General features: G+C 42.2%; 2 protein-coding genes across 2 annotated transcripts in view; one reads left to right on the forward strand and one right to left on the reverse strand.

Annotated features, from left to right (window-relative positions):
• Positions 1-1,871: 1,871 nt before the first annotated feature.
• On the reverse strand, positions 1,872-13,418 carry zgc:77880 (zf-DHHC domain-containing protein). The gene is made up of 9 exons (XM_063469528.1): positions 13,272-13,418; positions 12,149-12,237; positions 11,080-11,153; positions 8,683-8,795; positions 8,512-8,573; positions 8,159-8,279; positions 8,004-8,076; positions 7,428-7,605; positions 1,872-7,344 (listed from the first exon to the last, which is right to left on the reverse strand). Exons 1-9 carry the CDS (start codon positions 13,394-13,396, stop codon positions 7,253-7,255), a joined length of 927 nt encoding a protein of 308 aa, XP_063325598.1. The 5' UTR covers positions 13,397-13,418; the 3' UTR covers positions 1,872-7,252.
• A 2,979-nt stretch (positions 13,419-16,397) lies between these two features.
• Positions 16,398-16,757, forward strand: part of stk26 (serine/threonine protein kinase 26) — a 47,676-nt gene continuing 47,316 nt past the window's right edge. Inside the window, exon 1 of the mRNA XM_063469529.1 lies at positions 16,398-16,658. Coding sequence (XP_063325599.1) covers positions 16,638-16,658 — 21 coding nt within the window. The 5' untranslated portion in view covers positions 16,398-16,637. The remainder of the gene's footprint in view (positions 16,659-16,757) is intronic.

Genomic DNA, 16,757 nt, shown 5'->3' on the forward strand with positions numbered 1-16,757 from the left:
TCCTTCAAATTCGGGGAAATGAAGGATGCATTTGTCGGCCGCATTTGAAGGAGTCGATGAATTGGGACAGCCTTCGTCGCCTGGCTGTGACATAATTGGCCTTCAAATGCAGCCTCCAAAGGATGCAGCCGACGTTTTGGGACACAGCTAGTATTATGGACAGATTACAACACACTGTATGACTGGTTTGCCTGTCACCAAATTATAAATGGATTTAGGCAGAATTGTTTTTCAAGTTTTGAGTGATCTCTGATTAAACAGACAGAAGACAATTCTGACCTATAATGTGGAATCTTTGTGTTTCTAGATGTTGCAGGTCTGAGAATGAAGCTTTCCTCTTTGGTGGGCTTGTCTCAGATTGATAAGGACACCCTCCTAAATCAGGTTAGTCTGTTCTTATCTCATCTGAATTCTTAGTACTTGGGGAAAACTGAAAAAAATCGTAATCCCAGACTGATATTTTATAGATTAAAAAATGCAAAATCTGCTGAAAGTCTTGCCTCAATAAATGTTTTTCTTAGATCTATTAAATGTTTCTCTGAGTGTTTTCTTGTGCTCTGCTCTAAACCTTAAAGATCCTAGTCTAACTCACTGGCATTCCCAGTGTGCCTGATAGTGACATTTTGTCCACATAATGAGGCATAAAAGGGCCCAGTGGACCTGAGTGTAGCTTACACTAAGCAGAGAAAGTAGTGACTCTAACTCAGTCTTCCTTTTTTAATCCATAGATTAAAGCAGCACTGGTGAAAAATGGACTCCCACAGGACGTCATTCTACAGCTGAGAAGCAGTGACCCGCAGATTGGTGCAGCTGCAGCGCCCTCTAGTGGTGCAACATAAACAACTCAGTGACTAGTGTGTGACGTCTGCTGAGGCTTAATAATATACTTCTGATATGATTTCTCAGCATGAGCAAGTTTTGAATTTGAAAAAAATCATTGATGATGCCAGATGTTGGTTGTTGTACTGACAGAGGTGTTTCGTTTAGATTTAGCATTATTGTATTAGCAAATGGTGTTCTGGGCACATTTCCAATTTAGGTAGGACTTTAGGAAAACATTTCCATATTAAGATAAAGAGACAGTATTGTCCATAAATGTAATTTACTGTGATGTGGCTACAAAAAGTGTGAATAATATATTTGTGGAGTAGCAGTCACTCTCCTTTATCTCTCCGGGGTATTCATGTGTATCTAGGAAGTTTAACGCTTCTTAAAGGTTCTAGAAGGGACCAAGGAGAAAGTTTGGTGCTTGGATATTTTTTTCTTTACCTGTTATTGGGGATTTTTAACATTAAATGGTTTTAATTCAGGTATAGGGTTCGTGTATACCTTGGCTGATTGTTTTAATCATAAAATATGATATAAAATGGTTTCATGACTTAAATGCTGTTTCGGAGAGTGTGGAAACACCCCCGGTAGGTTATGAGCAAAGTGTGGCTCATTAGGTGAAAGTCATCACACACAAATGGAGACCACGTGTAAAAGTGGCGAACCTACTCAGGAGTGACTGAGTAGGTTCAATTATGGATGAAATATTCATGTTTCAAAGATTAGCGTCAGACTTGTTTTCTGTCATCACAGCTCAGAAAAAAAATGCCAATTGCCAAAAAAATGTGCTGCCACAAGATGTCACTCTATGCTGAGAGGCAGCATGTCTCAGACTGGTGCACCTGCAGCGCCCACTTGTGAGACAGCAAAAGCAAAAACTTAAAGACTCATGTTTCATGTCTGATAATGTTCAGAATATTTCAAAATTCCTGCCTTTGTTGTTGTTACCACTATTGGATGTACATGTAATGCTAAAATAAAGTAAAACCACACAAACCACCGTGAAAAACCAAAAGGAGCCAAAGTAGTTTAAAAGACGTCAGTTTAATTCCAGGTGAACGATCCAGAGCAGCATATCAATAGAAATGATACACAGGTCACGGTTTCAAGGTTGTAACATGAAATAAATAAAACATCAGTGAGCTGTAAACTTGTTCATCATGAAGCCGCATGATATTAAACTCTGTTTTTTGGGCTCTGAAACTTTTTTTTTTTTTTTTTAGCCAACCAACAACCCAATCTGAAAACACATCTTCCCAAATCTCAAAATACTGTTTTACAAAAGTTTTTTGGATTTGGTTCAAATAAACAAAAAATTGCAAAAGAAATATCTTCTGATTTAGCGCTTGTGTTTGACTGGCAGCTAGCTATTAATTTCAGGCCCTCTTTGTGTGTGCGCACATTCCTTCTCGCTGTCTAGTAAAACAGCACACAAGGTGCGCCTGTTTTGTTTCAGCTAGCAACATCTATGCTGGATTTTAACAATCAGTTATGAGGAGGCGACTGCCCCGACATGGATCAACAAAAACAAGCGCTGATGATACAAACACACACCTGGACAAAAACATCTACAGTTTAAAATGTTTTTTTTGTGTTTTTTTTTTTAGGTGTTGGACAAATTTGAGGTACAGTTGGTTTTGTTTGTGAGTGATGTTTTGGACTCTTTGTTCAGCCCTGAATAAACCCTCAATTAGACCAAAAATAATTTTAAGGAGAGACTAATTAAAACGTCAAACCTTGTGTACCTCTGGACTTCTCTGACGTTCACAAGATCAAAAACATTTCAAACCTCGTTTTGCTTCAAACTGATCAAAAACAAAAAAAGACTCCAGGAACTGTCCCTTCATGAGAATTGCACATCATTGATAGAAAATATGAACTTTCCTATGTACAGCTAGCAGAGACCCAACCTGGACGAGGACTGAGTGTTTCTGTCTGTCATGAGAGCAGTTATGAGAAACTTTCCGGAAACCCTTCCACCATCCTCTGCAGTCACTATAAAAGTTAAAAATCCCACAGAAATAAGGCAGCGTACAGCTCGAAGAACCCCTGGCTCCAAAAACGTGCTTTCACACTGTGAACAAAATGCAGCTAAACTTAAAATCCAATGTGCAACATAATTCTAAATAAATTAGAATGAGACGAACAGTAAAAGCCTCATATACACGTATGATTTTTCTCTTTAAAAGGACCAAAAGCCTTGGAGAACTGTCCCAAGCATTTGTAGCCTTTACACGGTCCACATGTTGCATTTACCTGGCAGTAAGGCCCGCCTCACAGCTGAGCAACACGAGATTCTACTTTCTTTGACAGTTTGGAGGAAAATGATGAGCTTAAAGGCAAAATTTAAACTAACATCTGAATGTTAGAAAATACTGAATCTTTAATAGTATGAATGTTCCAGAAGCCTTGTATTTTTCCTCATGTGGGGGGATCTTTGTGAGAATCACTCAACTGTGCAAATGTTTAAGAATAATACCCTGATGTGCACTTAAGCTAGCAGTTTATTAGCTTATCTTTCCGTAAAGCTTTGAAACACCTGACCCCATAAGTCTACGGAGTTCTTCCTAAAGCCTATGCTGGTTGTTAAGCCTTAATTATACTTTCTGCAGCCAGTCCTCTGGTATTTAAGTGACATAAATTTTCTTCGTCAGACAGTGAGCGCCAGGGTCTATCCAGACATCTGCCGACCTGCATGTTTCTTCTGACTTAACAGACTCATCTGCTGAGACATTACATTAAAATATAGCAACTCTGCCGTCATGTCTCCATCTGTCCATGTCTGAGTATAATCAGGACTTAAACCAGCTAGCCACCCAGTTACACTGAAAGTGGCCAGAGACTGGTTCAGACTGAGCCAGTGCGATGCCACAGTGGCCTCCAGTCTACCTCAAATCAATTCCCATTTAAAGATGAGCTTCTCTCTAGATATATTGTCATAGCAGACTTAACTTGTAACAAAAATGCTGGTGTTTCTTTTGGAAAATATTACTATGTTAATTAGCCCTGACCCTGAAAATGCTTGCATTCAACATTCTGACAAGTTTATTGCAATCAATTTCTGTCATGTTGTTGCAGTGTAGGTACATTTAGCCTAATTTCTCAACTTGCACAGTCAAGCGATCTTTTCTTTAGCATAGCCAAGTAATTTTTCTAGCTGAATCTAAAAAAAAGAAAAAAACCCTTGTGATCATCCAATATTGTGTGACTATGCACCAGCTCCAAAGAAGATACCTGTAGGCTAGACAAAAGTAGCAGTAGTAGCACTTGACGTAGAGCTCCACCATTGGCCTTCAAGAAACTTTCATTGGTTGACACCACACATTGCTATGCTGATTTTGGATAATCTAATTTCTAGGTCCAATGCTAAGCTAAGCTAACCAGCCACTAGTCCCAGATGTACATATTTTTTCAGATATGCAGGATGTCCACATTAACAACAACAACAAAAAAACAAAAAAAACGTAGCAGTACATGTGTGCGTCAACATTTTTTGACTCATTCTTACTGTAAAAATATTTAGTAGATTTTGTTTATATTCATCTAACCATATGAAGTGTAATGTTTAAAGGTCAAAATAAAGTATGCATTTCTGCACCAGCAGACCCACGTTGTTCACAATGTGAATGCAGAACTAGAAGTCTTTCTACAGCTGTTTCATAACATCTCTCTAATCTTTAATATTTTGCCTTTAAATTGTTAATAAATATCCAAAAACATGTTAAAATATAAAAAAGGCAGATTAACTCATGTAACTTCATCTCCCAGCTGGCAAGTTTTGATCGAAACCTCTGAGGGCTGCAGCGAGTACTCTGAGAAAATGGACAATTCGCAGAATATTGTTCAGCCCAGGTTGGACAAGGAAATGAAAAAATATATACACACATACATAAAACCACACAGAGGGTGGAGCTGCCTTCATGTCTGACCTCTGACTCTTTCCAATACAAAGCCACCAGTTTACTTTATAAAATGTATCACATGATCACCATCATCCATTTGAGACTGTTTCCTGTGTTCAAAATATAATGTGCTGATAAATCGCCCGCCTCTGGTCACTTAAGGTTTAATACTTTCAAATATATCCAAGTAACAGGTCAGCAGTGAAAGGCAGCCCCACCCCTCACATAAAAATACACACTTATTGTTAGAGATAATTCCACAGAATAGTTAGAAAAGAGAGTCGTCCCTTCACTGAGATAAAGCAGAATACTCACTGGTGTACTCTGTGTTTGCGTTTCACTGTCAAAACAGATTTCAGTGTAGTAAATCCTTTTCCCCCAAAGCAGCTTCTTTTTTATACCTTCAATTGCACCAAACTATATGTGTGTGTGCATGTGTGCGTAATAATAGTGTAAGAAATCTGCAAACGTAACAAAGTTTAGTAGCACGTCAAACAGAAGAATGAAGAGTAAAAAACAAAAACCCCAAAACAAGAATTCAGCATTCCCACACTTGCTTGTAATCCTGGACATGACTGCACAGGAAGCTAATCCATTTATGTTTCAGAATAAAACGAATGAATGTTATAAATATAGAAACAATTTAAGATTGGTTGAGCACGAGAATAAAAATAGATAATTAATTGCCCTCCACGTAAACACGTTAATAAACTATGTGACTAAAAGTATTTGGATGCTTCAATTAGAGGGCTTATTCATTCCCAATAGAGCCCACCATCAAAATGTACAAATATCCCTGTGGATAAACTTTCTGGTTGAACACCAGCGTAGATTGAAAAAGCATACGTACTTATGGCCACAAAGCATACCATGGTAAACAGTAGTTGCATAAACAAAATTTAAAGCTTGACATGTTTTGCACCACAAGGCTTCACCAGTGTGGACGGAAAACAAACGAAAAAAAACAAAACACAAAATACACAGAACCTAACGATTCAGTATCAGTGCAGCCCGAATAATTAAAGCTCAACTGTACATAAAAACTCAAATAGTCTCTCTTTCGTGCTGCAGTGTATGATTAAGAAACACTGAGATGAACCAGGAAGCTGAACTGACCTGTTTTAGGAACTTCCTGTGGAGGCTGATGAAAGCTTGAGTGGTAAAACAATCACCAGCATAAATACTGGTTGAATAAAGCAGTAAAGCACTGGGATTTGACTGATATCTGACTGTTAGTGGACATCAGCTGGTTACAGTGGCTGAAACGTTTCAGGCATTTTAATTAAAGAGTAACTCACAGGACGGGCTTTCCTCTTCTTACACTCACGGGATTAAAGAATGACTCCATACCCATATTTGGAGGAAGTGTTGGACAGATGAGGTTACACCCTCTCTGTACAAATGAAGTTTCGCACATACACAAATGCATAGAGTGACCAGGGGCAGCCAATGAGAAGAAAGCTGTCTTAAAGCGGGAGGAGCTTTATTTAATATAAACAAGGCTTATTTTTAATTTTAAATCATGCAAAGCTGGTCGTGTAGTTTCACTTGCTCACTGGGGTCATCTGATTGTTGGGATTTTCTCTGTATTACTGCAGGGTCTTTACGTTACAAGCCCCTTGAGCTGACTGTTGTTGCGATTTGGTGCTAAACAAATAAAACTGTATTGAACTGAATAGAAAAGTAAATTCCACAAATAAAAATCTGGAGGTTTAACTAAATTTTAAGCATCGTGCCATGAAGAGAGATGTCTCACAAGTATGACGCCAAGCTCAGTTTCATAACTGAGCTGACATCAAATCTGTTGTTAAAGGCAGAGCTGATGGTGATCACTGTTTGAACTGAACATGAAAGACAGGCATCGGCTCACCCTCACAACACGAGGAATCACAAGGTCGTGTTCTTTGCCTGTCAGGATTTAAACCCTGGTCAGGTGACTTGTACCCGTTTTTGAGTTACTCTTTAAAGAACATTGAAGCGACTGCGCGTCTCATTTTCCCCCATCCCACAGCTTTGGACGCACTTGATGTGCATGTTGCATTTACGTCTCTTTAGCAGCGTCTGTCGTTGGTTTTAGTGGACATTATATTTAGACTTTTTTAATTCAGTCTGTTTAGTGTGAAACTGTCTAAAAGCCACACCAGTCAAATCCCAGAGTCCACACAGGAGTAGCTCTTTCCTATAACTGCTGGTAGTAAAACTGCACATCAGGACACATCGGGGGGAGCGGTCAGTGCTCTTTCCTCGTGCCGGGAAAGATGAGAAATAGGTTTTCATGAGCAAAAACATTGTGTTTAGGTCCTGGAGGAGTGTCATACTTGGTGCATTATTCATTCTTCATTCATTCATTCATTCATTCACACCTCGGCCTTCATCCCTTTTACTCTCACCCCCTCAGTTCCAGAGATAAGACATCATAAATATGCAGAAAATTCATTCACGCGCTCACACAAGCACACAAAAACCTCCCTCGCCTTCCCTTTTTCTTTTCTCTCCTCTCCGTCCCCTCTTGTGCCCACGGGTCAGACGTCGTAGTCAGGCAGGGCGGAGTAGGTGATGCCTCCAACTGACGGAGGGCTGGAGTGGAGCGGGAGAAGCCAGCAAAAGACCGACCCTGCAAAGACGGAAAGAGAGGTGAAGCAGTGCTTTATGTATCTGGAGCGCCGGCGAGACGTAGGTGTCAAAAAACAAGTGCACCTCTCCCAAAGACCTCCCGCAACAGGGCCAGCTTCGGCTTGCGGGTGTGTGAAGGGTGGTGAGGCAACTGCGAGGAGGAGGTGGAGGAGGATGAAGAGGACAAAGAAGCCCTGTCTTTAATCATCAGCCTGTTTCTCATCTGCTCGATGGGAGTCTCGTCTGTGATTATGGAGACCAGCTGAGAGAAGACAAACCACAAACGGGGGCACGTGATTTTTTTCTTTTGTTTCTTTAAGGAGCTTCAACGTTACTGGCAGAAAACAGACACACATCTCAAGGTCGTCTTAATATCACGTTTGACCTGCGCTACCCACCGGTCAAACATGCGATATAGTAGCATTTCTTTAACACCGTTTAGGGTTTTTTAATGACAGCAGTATTTTACTCTACTAATCCAAAGATATACATAATAGGAATGCAATCTATATGTCTAGGGCTTTTATTGTGAAAGACAAAGACAGGAAGAAGCTGTGTACCGCACAATAGGGACAACTTGTAACATGCCTGCATCACCTCTGACTGACGGCATGTTTTCATTAGACTGATCTCTAATACTTAAAGTGTGTGCGTGTGTACCTGATCGTAGAAGATGACCATGACAAACACACCAAACAGCACCGACTCCACGAGGAGGATGATGTAATGCGCCCTGAGACAAAGAGGAGAAGGAAACTGTCACAAGCCTGACGCTTCACCCTGAAAACCAGCCGTCACAGGTCGCTTTGACTCACACTATCAGGTGTTTGCTGGGCGTCTCCTCGCTTTCCTTCTCTGCGTCACCGCCTCGCTCGTTCCTTATTCTCCACACCCACGCCGACACCACCAGCACCATGGAGTACAGGCTGGCCATACCTGCGCACAGACGTCACATCACAAATCACAGCCTGAGAAGCTCTGCCTTCACTTTTCAAACTGAGGTGAAAGCAGCAGCAGCAGCAGCTCACCACATTCACACGTCCACTTGGGGCAGCAAACCCAGAGCAGACTTTTGTCTGTTTTTTTGTGAAGACCTCCAGCGTGTGAAAACTTTGTGTGTTTTCTAAAAAGTCATAATTTCGACAGGCAGTGTGAATTGTGTGCTCACCAGTGTAGAAGAGAAACTGGATGAAATACTTCTGGTTTAGCTCCCCGACACAATTATTGATCCTAAAAATGACACACACACATCAGAAAACCACAGATGAGAAGATGCTAGAGGTGTAAAAACAGAGCAGGGGGGTGGCAGGCCGACGGACAGACGAGGGCGTGTTCTCACCAGGGACAGTGGTGGTCCATGCGGCGTATGCACCTCTGGCAGACGCGGCAGTGATGTGCTCTGGGGGGTCTGTAGGTTTCGCAGCGACTGCACACCGTCCAGCCCTCGCAGCCCTGAACACAGCAGCGCAGCAGTTCATGTGTTAAAACCTCAAACACTCACAAGTGCAGGCTGAGGGTGAGGAGGAGCAGCTGCACGTGCACCAATCATTTCTGCTTTAAAGTTTTAAAAAAAATAAAAAATAAAAATCATACAATATGATCTAAACTTATAGTTACGCATTCAGGGTTTCCTTACTTTGGCAGGAACACACTTTACAGACAGCTGTAAGCTCAAAAGAGCATAATAACACGCTCTGAAGCAGACACGAGTGCAGCTGCTGGGACGTGAATGAAGGAGCTCTGAGATAAACACGGTGCAAACCTGGTAAAATTACAGCTCAGAGAAGAGCTGCCATCCTCCGACGCTCCCTCTCTGTCATTAGCGTTCGGCTTGTTTTTGCTTATTTTCAAGCCACAAACATCACTGCTGAGTTCAGGGTGGGAACAAAAGTTGGAATTTGGAGGTCTTCCAGTGTTTGTTCTTTTAGTGTCAGTGTTGCTTGCATACAGGTTTTTATAATCTGTGGGATTAAAACGCAGCTATCATTCTGGTTCTGCTCTTAGCTGTGAAGAATACATTTTTAAAAACTGTCCAGTCTTACTTCCTACATATAAAAACCAGCACTTTCCCCCTCAAACCTGCAGAAATCCATCCACACGTTTCAGTTCTCCCTCCCTCCCTCTCTCACCTCCAGGTCATTAAAAATGCAGACGGCATCACATCGCCCCGACTCGAAAAGTTTCACTGATACTGAGAGGTGAACTGCTGTCAGCCTGCAGCAAACTACGCTACAGATTAGTGACGGATCTTTTCAGTCAGTTTGGTGCAGGTGAACTCGATGGATGGAAACGCCGTCATTGGTCCAAATAGGCCAGCAGCCGGCCAATTAGGTTACCCAACACCCTGCCGTTTTTGCCATCATCCTCAGCTGACATGAAGTGACACTCAGCTGTGCTGCATGTCGTCTGTGAATTTTTATGTGATATCATTGCTATAGCGACACAGCACGTTTATGTTTCGTAGTGTGCGCAACGAGACCAGGCCGAGCACGACCGACAGTGAGAGCGGTGTGGCAGCCAGCGATTTAGATTTAGTACCAAAATAAAAGAGCCGCTTCAACCAAACACAAACTGGTGTGGAAAAAAATTAATAAACACCTGTCGAGTACAACCAGGCTACCAAGGAGGTGATGCTAGTAGCTGGAGATGTGGCCTAAAAGACGTGACCATGTGACCTGGAGCGCTTGTTAGCTGTGCTCCATACAACAGGAAGCTCAAGCTGCTTCTTCTTTTAGGAGTGATCACAATGGATCATCTCCATCTCACTCTATCTCACCAACCCCTGCATGTCCTCCTGGCTGGCAGCTCCATCCTCACCATCCTTTGTCTAATATAGCCACTCTCCCTCCTCTGCACACATCCGCACCATCTCAGCTCGACCTGAGCCGTCCCTTTGATGGACTCGTTTCTAATCCTGTCCATTCTGCTCACTCCCACTGAAAATCTCAGCATGACAAGAAGAGCTGACGGTGCTTTGAAATGACGGGTGTAGTTACGCAGGGGTAAAGCAGGGCTCTGAGCAGCTGGTTAACAAGCCCAAGCCAACATACAACTTACCAGGTCGAAAATATGATACAGTTCTCTCTGACAGCACTGCACGGTTACAGGGTTACTTTATTTAATGCTAAACTAAAGTGTGAAGCACTTATTTTATAATTTTACTTAAACTCTGCTGTGAAAGCGCAACATCAGCTACTTTTGTGCTTACATTTGACTCGTGCTGTCATCAGTGACAGCAGCTCATCAAAGGGAAGGACGAAAAAGCCTTTTATTTAACTACACTTAGAAATACTGTTGTCTAGCAGGCTTCAATAAAACACTGTCCGGTATTTCTTCTACATCGTCAGAAATATCAGATTTCCCTGCTTGCAGTATCGTGATATCATTTTCAGGCTGAACTTGTTTTTCTCTAATTTTCTGGATTTCAACCTGCCGGCTCTGTGATCTCAGCCTCCGCTCGTGTGAGAATCACATTCTTCTCCTGAGCGAGTGGGCGTCATCTGTGCCGCCTCCTTCCTGCTCTGTCCTGGCGGCTTTCCCCCCTAAACCACACGGAGGATTTTTCCAGCAGTCCGAACGCATCTGATGCTGTCGTTACCCTCTCGGTGCTACACGTGACCGAGGAAAACTGCGGAAAACGTCCCCAAACCCATTCTCCTGAAACTGCCTTTAATTTGTGTAAGTCTGTGTGTCTACTCAGGAGGATCACAAAGATTTCTGGGTTCTTGCGACTCACCCGCTCGTTCATCCGAGACGACTGAGAGCGGAGGTCCGAGAAGTCGATGGCCGTATCAGGAAGAGGCACCATGCCTAAACACACAGATACAAAAGACATTTGTTTGGATGTTTACACCCAGAACCCACAGCGTGTGTGTTTTTGGATAGTGAAAGAAATTATGATGAAGAGCTGAAAAACTTTCAAAGAGGAAAGTTAGTGGTTTATAAAAAGATATCTGCATTACCCTGAAACAAAGGGAGACTGCTAGCAGCCCTGAATGAACTATCAGCGCATCGTTAGTGCAAAGTTAAAAAGCAACACAGGGCAAAACCAAAGCTTTTTTTTTTTTTTTTTTTTTTTTTTTTTTTTAAATAATGGTACTTAAGCTTAAGGAAGTCATCTTGCAACAAGTGCCCACATTTGAATCTGGATTTTATCTGCCTTTCTGTCCACATTTTTAGCACCACTCACGATTTCTAGTACTGGAAAACTGATCTAGATGTTTTCCTGGACATGTGCAACCTTGGCTGGTTGAAGTCTGAATAGTAAAAGACAAACAGAGTAACATAGTCTACGCTGTTAAGTGCCAGGAGGATTGCCAGGATTTATAAATCGGGGAAACCAAACAACCTCTGGCGAAGCGGATGACACCACACAGAAGAGCTACCTCGTCAGGCCAGGACTCTGCAGTTTATTTACACCTACAGGCCAGTGGACACTCTTTCAATGATGAGGATTTTCATTTACGTGAAAAGGGAAAGACCATCTCTGAATCGAGGAGGGGGCCTAAGGGTACATCTTTCGCCATCTTACAATGCTGTGATTGCAGCCATCGACTTCACAGCCCATTGTTCTCCAGTGATGCTAGTTTCAGTTATTGTGCCAGTGTACTGTTTATAGGGTTGGGGAAACCTGCAGTGAGATGAGACTGAAAAAGTCATTCGGATGAGTGACCAAATGTTTGTCCCACTGAAAACGCTACGTCCAGATGAACAGAATCAATTTTTGGGGGTGTAAAAGACACACTTTAACTTTATGAGAGCTAAATATGACACACAGGGCGTGTGTGTGTGTGTGTCTTACTGACCAGGATCTGAGAAAACAGCTTTAGAGTGGCAGGCAAGCAGCAGCAGCAGAATCAGGTTGAACACTGACCCGTGGAGAGTACACCACACACTGTCAGAAACACAGAAGAGACATGTTATTATTACACTTCATCATTTAATCTTCTTAATAGAATTCAATTAAATTTTATTTGGATAATGCCCAATGCCAACAGCAGTCACCTCTGGGTGCTTTATGTTTAACGTAAAGACCCTACAGCAGTACAATGACAGAAGTGAAACAAGTCATCAGAGCTTCAGGGAGTCCACAGTACATGTAAATATCCTGTAAATTAAGTTCATGATAACAAAAGGCAAAGAAAAACTGATTTTTTTTGCATTAAACTACAACTTAACTGAGCATAAGTTTCTCTGAAGGGGCTGGATGACTGCTCTGTAACTTTGACAACTTTACAATATTAATAAAATACGTTTTACAGTAGAAATATTAGTCCTCATCAATGTCTCCTTTGCTTTCTAAATAGTCCTGGTTACATCCAATTTCATACAAAACTGCACAAAACAAGCACAAAGCACTACATTTGACTGAAAATAAGAGTACATACAAACATTTCTCTGACGCTAACCTTTAAAATATTTGGGTGAAAATTGAGGAAGTGAGCGCTTCTCAGCTCAGGAAAGTCTGAATTTGAAATGAAGACTTGGTTAACGCAGTTATGAATTTAGGACGTATTAAAGAGCAACTCTCGTTGGTTTAGGAGAAGCTGCGATTCTGGTTTTAAAGAGGATTTTTGTTCTCAGACACGCAGAGCAACTTTAAATCACCAAAAATTTTGAACGACAGCTGGACTCGTCGGCTCCAGAGCAGGCTAATGAAACGCCTCAGCTACGAAAACAAACCGAAAGCCACCTGTGATGGAGCGCGAGCCTGGTTACAAAACCGCCAAAGACGTGAACTGGAAGGCCACGTTACAGTGAGAACAAACGAGATTTGATTCAGTTTCACTGAGCCGAGGGTGAAATCGTGAAGATGCCGTTACTGTTGATCTGTTTGCTGTCAAATGAATGAAGGCACAGCAAAGAGGCGGACGACATGTTGAGGGATTTTAAGGGGCTTAAAAAGGCGTGAAAATGCAAAACACCCACCTGTCCGAGTACGCGGGGATGAGCACGTACTGTATGACCACATAGTCCGCATAAAACACGCTGAAATAAGTTAAAATCAAGCAGATAACGCCGCAGGGATCTCGCCTACAGCGAAGAAACGCCATCTTCTCCCGGGCTCCACCCCCCGTCCCCCGCTTCCGGGTGACGTCAGATGGAAACTTGCAGCCGCCTTCCAGGACAGTCGAGAAAAGGAGATTCGTGTTTAAAGGGCCAGTTCATCTTTTTTTTTTTCTTCAAGAGAGATTAAATAATATTTGACTCAACAAATAAATCTTCAGCTCTGATCTGCCGTGTTTCTTCTTTATTGATACCCTTAAGCAGATTTGTTTTGCAGATCACAGAGCTGCCAGTCAATCTAGTAGACGGGGGTAAGCTGTGGTCACCAAGGAATGGACATGGTGAACAGTAATACTATGGTAGGCTGTGGTGCTCAGCTGGTATAGTGGGGTGCCAAGAATGGATACATGTTTTCATGTTGTTTATGCCAAACTGTGACCATACCATTGGAATGTTTCAGCAGACACTGACATGCAAAAACACCAGGCAATATTTTTCCAAATTTCTGTGGTCCAGTTTTGATGAGCTCGTGTGAATTGTAGCCTCAAGTTCCTTTTCTTTGCTGAAAGGAGCAGCATAAAAGACCGGTGAGGTCTTCTGCTGCTGCCAGGTTTGAAGTCAGCCAGAGACGCTCTTCTGATTCTCGGCTTGAACTTCAGTGGGTCGCATTGAACACAGTTGCCCAATTCTGTCGGGTTGCTCCCATGTGATTGGCTGAATAGATATTGTCTTTAGCAATCAGTTAAAATCTTAGAAACATTGTCTCTAACTAGACACTTAATCTGGATGGCATTACCTTGGCCTCCAGTAACACAGTAATGAATTTTGAAGCATGTTAAACCAATATATAGGCCTGCTTTCTTGCATTCGGACAGTTTCTCTAAAATTAAAAACATCCTGTCTTTAGCCGTGTCCAAATTCATAGGCTGCATCCTCCTGAGGACCCGGCCTTCGCAGTCTATGTGGGCCGGGTCCTTTGAAGGCTGGAAGTGAGTGGCTGTGAAATTGGACTGTCTAGTCTTCAGATTTGCATCACCAGCTGTTTCAGTGGAGTTTAATAAACTCAGCCATCTGCTCCTTGCTATCTAAAATATAACAGGACACTGGAGTAAATTCTCTACCATCTCACACTTCTGTTTAATCAGTTTTCCGTTTGACATTTATTCAGCTGTAATCTCAGCCAAACCAATTTACTCACAAACAAATAAAACACTGAAAAAAGCCAAACAATAACATTTTTAGGTTATCTAAGTGACTTATATATTATGTTTAACCTGAGTAGCGAAAGACAGCGGGGGTCTGAAAACGATGTGCCGGGAGTTCGCTGTTCTCGCAAGCTCTAGTGAGCCTTGAACCCCCGGCTAGCTATCAAGCTGGTGGGTAACAGACGTTTCCAAAAAAGGTCAGAGCACTTTTCCAAATAGTGATGTCTTAATAAATCAAGCAGATATTTGAAGTTTACACAGCTACATTCTCACCTGAAAATATGTTAAAAGTTTATTTTGTGACCCAGAAAGAGTAATATTAAAACTAAGTAGCTTCCACCATTGTTGGAAAGTGGAATTGGCTGGGCCGCGCTATGAATTCTGGGATATGGTGGGCCACGAAGGATACACCCGACCCATCCTTTAAATCTGGGGAAAAGGAGGACGCATTTGTCGGCCACATTTGGAGGAGTCTACGAATTTGGACAGCCTTCGTCGCGTCGCTGTGACGTAATCGGCCTTCAAATGCAGCCTCAGGAGGATGCAGCCTATGAATTTGGACACCCCCTTAGAATGATGCTGAAAATCTAGTTCATGTATTTATTACTTCTAGGCTGTAATACTACAATTCAGTATTATCAGGTTGTCCTAAAAACTAAAATGCTGCAGCAAGAGTACTGACAGGGACTAGAAAGAGAGAGCATGTTTCTCCTGTATTGGCTTCCCATCATTGGCTTCCTGTTAAATCCAGAATTGAATTCAAAATCCTGCTCCTCACATACAAGGTCCTAAATAATCAGGCCCCATCTTGTCTTAATGACCTTGTAGTACCATATCACCCCATTAGAGCACTTAACTCTCAGCCTGCACTCTTACTTGTTGTTCCTAGAGTATTTAAAAGTAGAATGGGAGGGAGGGCCTTCAGTTTTCAGGCCCCTCTTCTTTGGAACCAGCTTCCAGTTTGGATTCAGGAGACAGACACTATCTCTACTTTTAAGATTTGGCTTCAAACCTTCCAAGCCTGGCTAGCTCAGTTGGAAGAGCATGAGCCTCTTAATCTCAGAGTTGTGGATTGGAGCCCCATGTTGGGCACTCCTGTTACATATTTGTCCTTAGGGATTATTACAGTATTTTAATAAATACTACATAGTTTTATATAGTATAAAATGATTTTAATAACCCATATAGTTAGGGTTGGATCAGGTGACCCTGAATCCTCCCTTAGTTACTCTGCATTAGATCTAGGTTACTGTGAGATTCCCACGATGCACAGTTTCTTCTTCAGTCGCCTTTTTTCACACACTGTGTATTTAAATATTAGTTGTTATTAATCATTGCTCTCTTCCACACTATGTCTTTGTCCTGTCTTCCTTCCCTTAACCCTTAACCAGCTGTGTCAGATAGCCGCCCCTCCCTGAGTCTGGCTCTGGTGGAGGTTTCTTCCTGTTAAAAGTTTTTCCTTCCCACTGTTTCCAAGCGTCTGCTCATAGGGGGTCATCTGATTGTTGGGAATTCTTTTTAAAATTTTGCCCTTCAGCATAAAGCCCTCGAGGTGCCTCCTGTTATAATTGGCGCTATATAAATAAAATTGAATTGACCTGAACCGATGTATCTAATGAAGTGGCCGGTAAGTGTAGGCAGCTGTTGATTCGAAGCAGTTTTGGACTTGCACCTGAAGGCAGCATGAACCACAGATAGGAACAGTTATGAACAGCAGGTGGCAGTAGAAGTGTGTGCGAAGCTGACATTCACACACCGTCGCTCCTCCCTTGAAGGAGGCAGAAACCTGCGCGTCATCCTCTCCGTCCACTTCTTCTTCTGTGCTCACTTTGTCACTGTGTGCTTGTAGTTTGTTCACTTCAGCCGCCTGCAAGTTAAACCGCCGTTCCTCTCGGATACAGTTCCTCCACTTCGGAGTCAAACCTCTTTACCTCTTTCTCTTTCGAGAGGTTTATTTTTATTGTGAAGAAGCTCGACGAGGATTTAAAAAAAATATATAGAAGAAGGCAGTAGTCAAAGAAGGAGGAGAATAAAAAGTGACAAACCTGGAGGAGGAACAGGGCGTTCATACTTCGAAGTAACCATGGAAGTTCCTGGTATGCAGGTAAGGAGAAAGGTGGACGTGCTGCTGCTGCTGCTCTTCTCTGGGTTTTCAATCGTCCTCATGAGAAAACTGAAGCGGGTCTTTATGAGAAGTGGAGGG

This window comes from Pelmatolapia mariae, linkage group LG3_W (genome assembly GCF_036321145.2).
Source record: "Pelmatolapia mariae isolate MD_Pm_ZW linkage group LG3_W, Pm_UMD_F_2, whole genome shotgun sequence".
Taxonomy (NCBI): domain Eukaryota; kingdom Metazoa; phylum Chordata; class Actinopteri; order Cichliformes; family Cichlidae; genus Pelmatolapia; species Pelmatolapia mariae.

Coding starts and splice junctions, on each gene's coding strand:
- zgc:77880 (XM_063469528.1), bottom strand. CDS start 13,396: ATGGCGTTTCTTCGCTGTAGGCGAGATCCCTGCGGCGTTATCTGCTTG. Junction 12,238..13,271: donor ATCCCCGCGTACTCGGACAG/GTGGGTGTTTTG, acceptor TGTTTCTGACAG/TGTGTGGTGTACTCTCCACG. Junction 8,077..8,158: donor CCCAGCAAACACCTGATAGT/GTGAGTCAAAGC, acceptor TCTTTGTCTCAG/GGCGCATTACATCATCCTCC.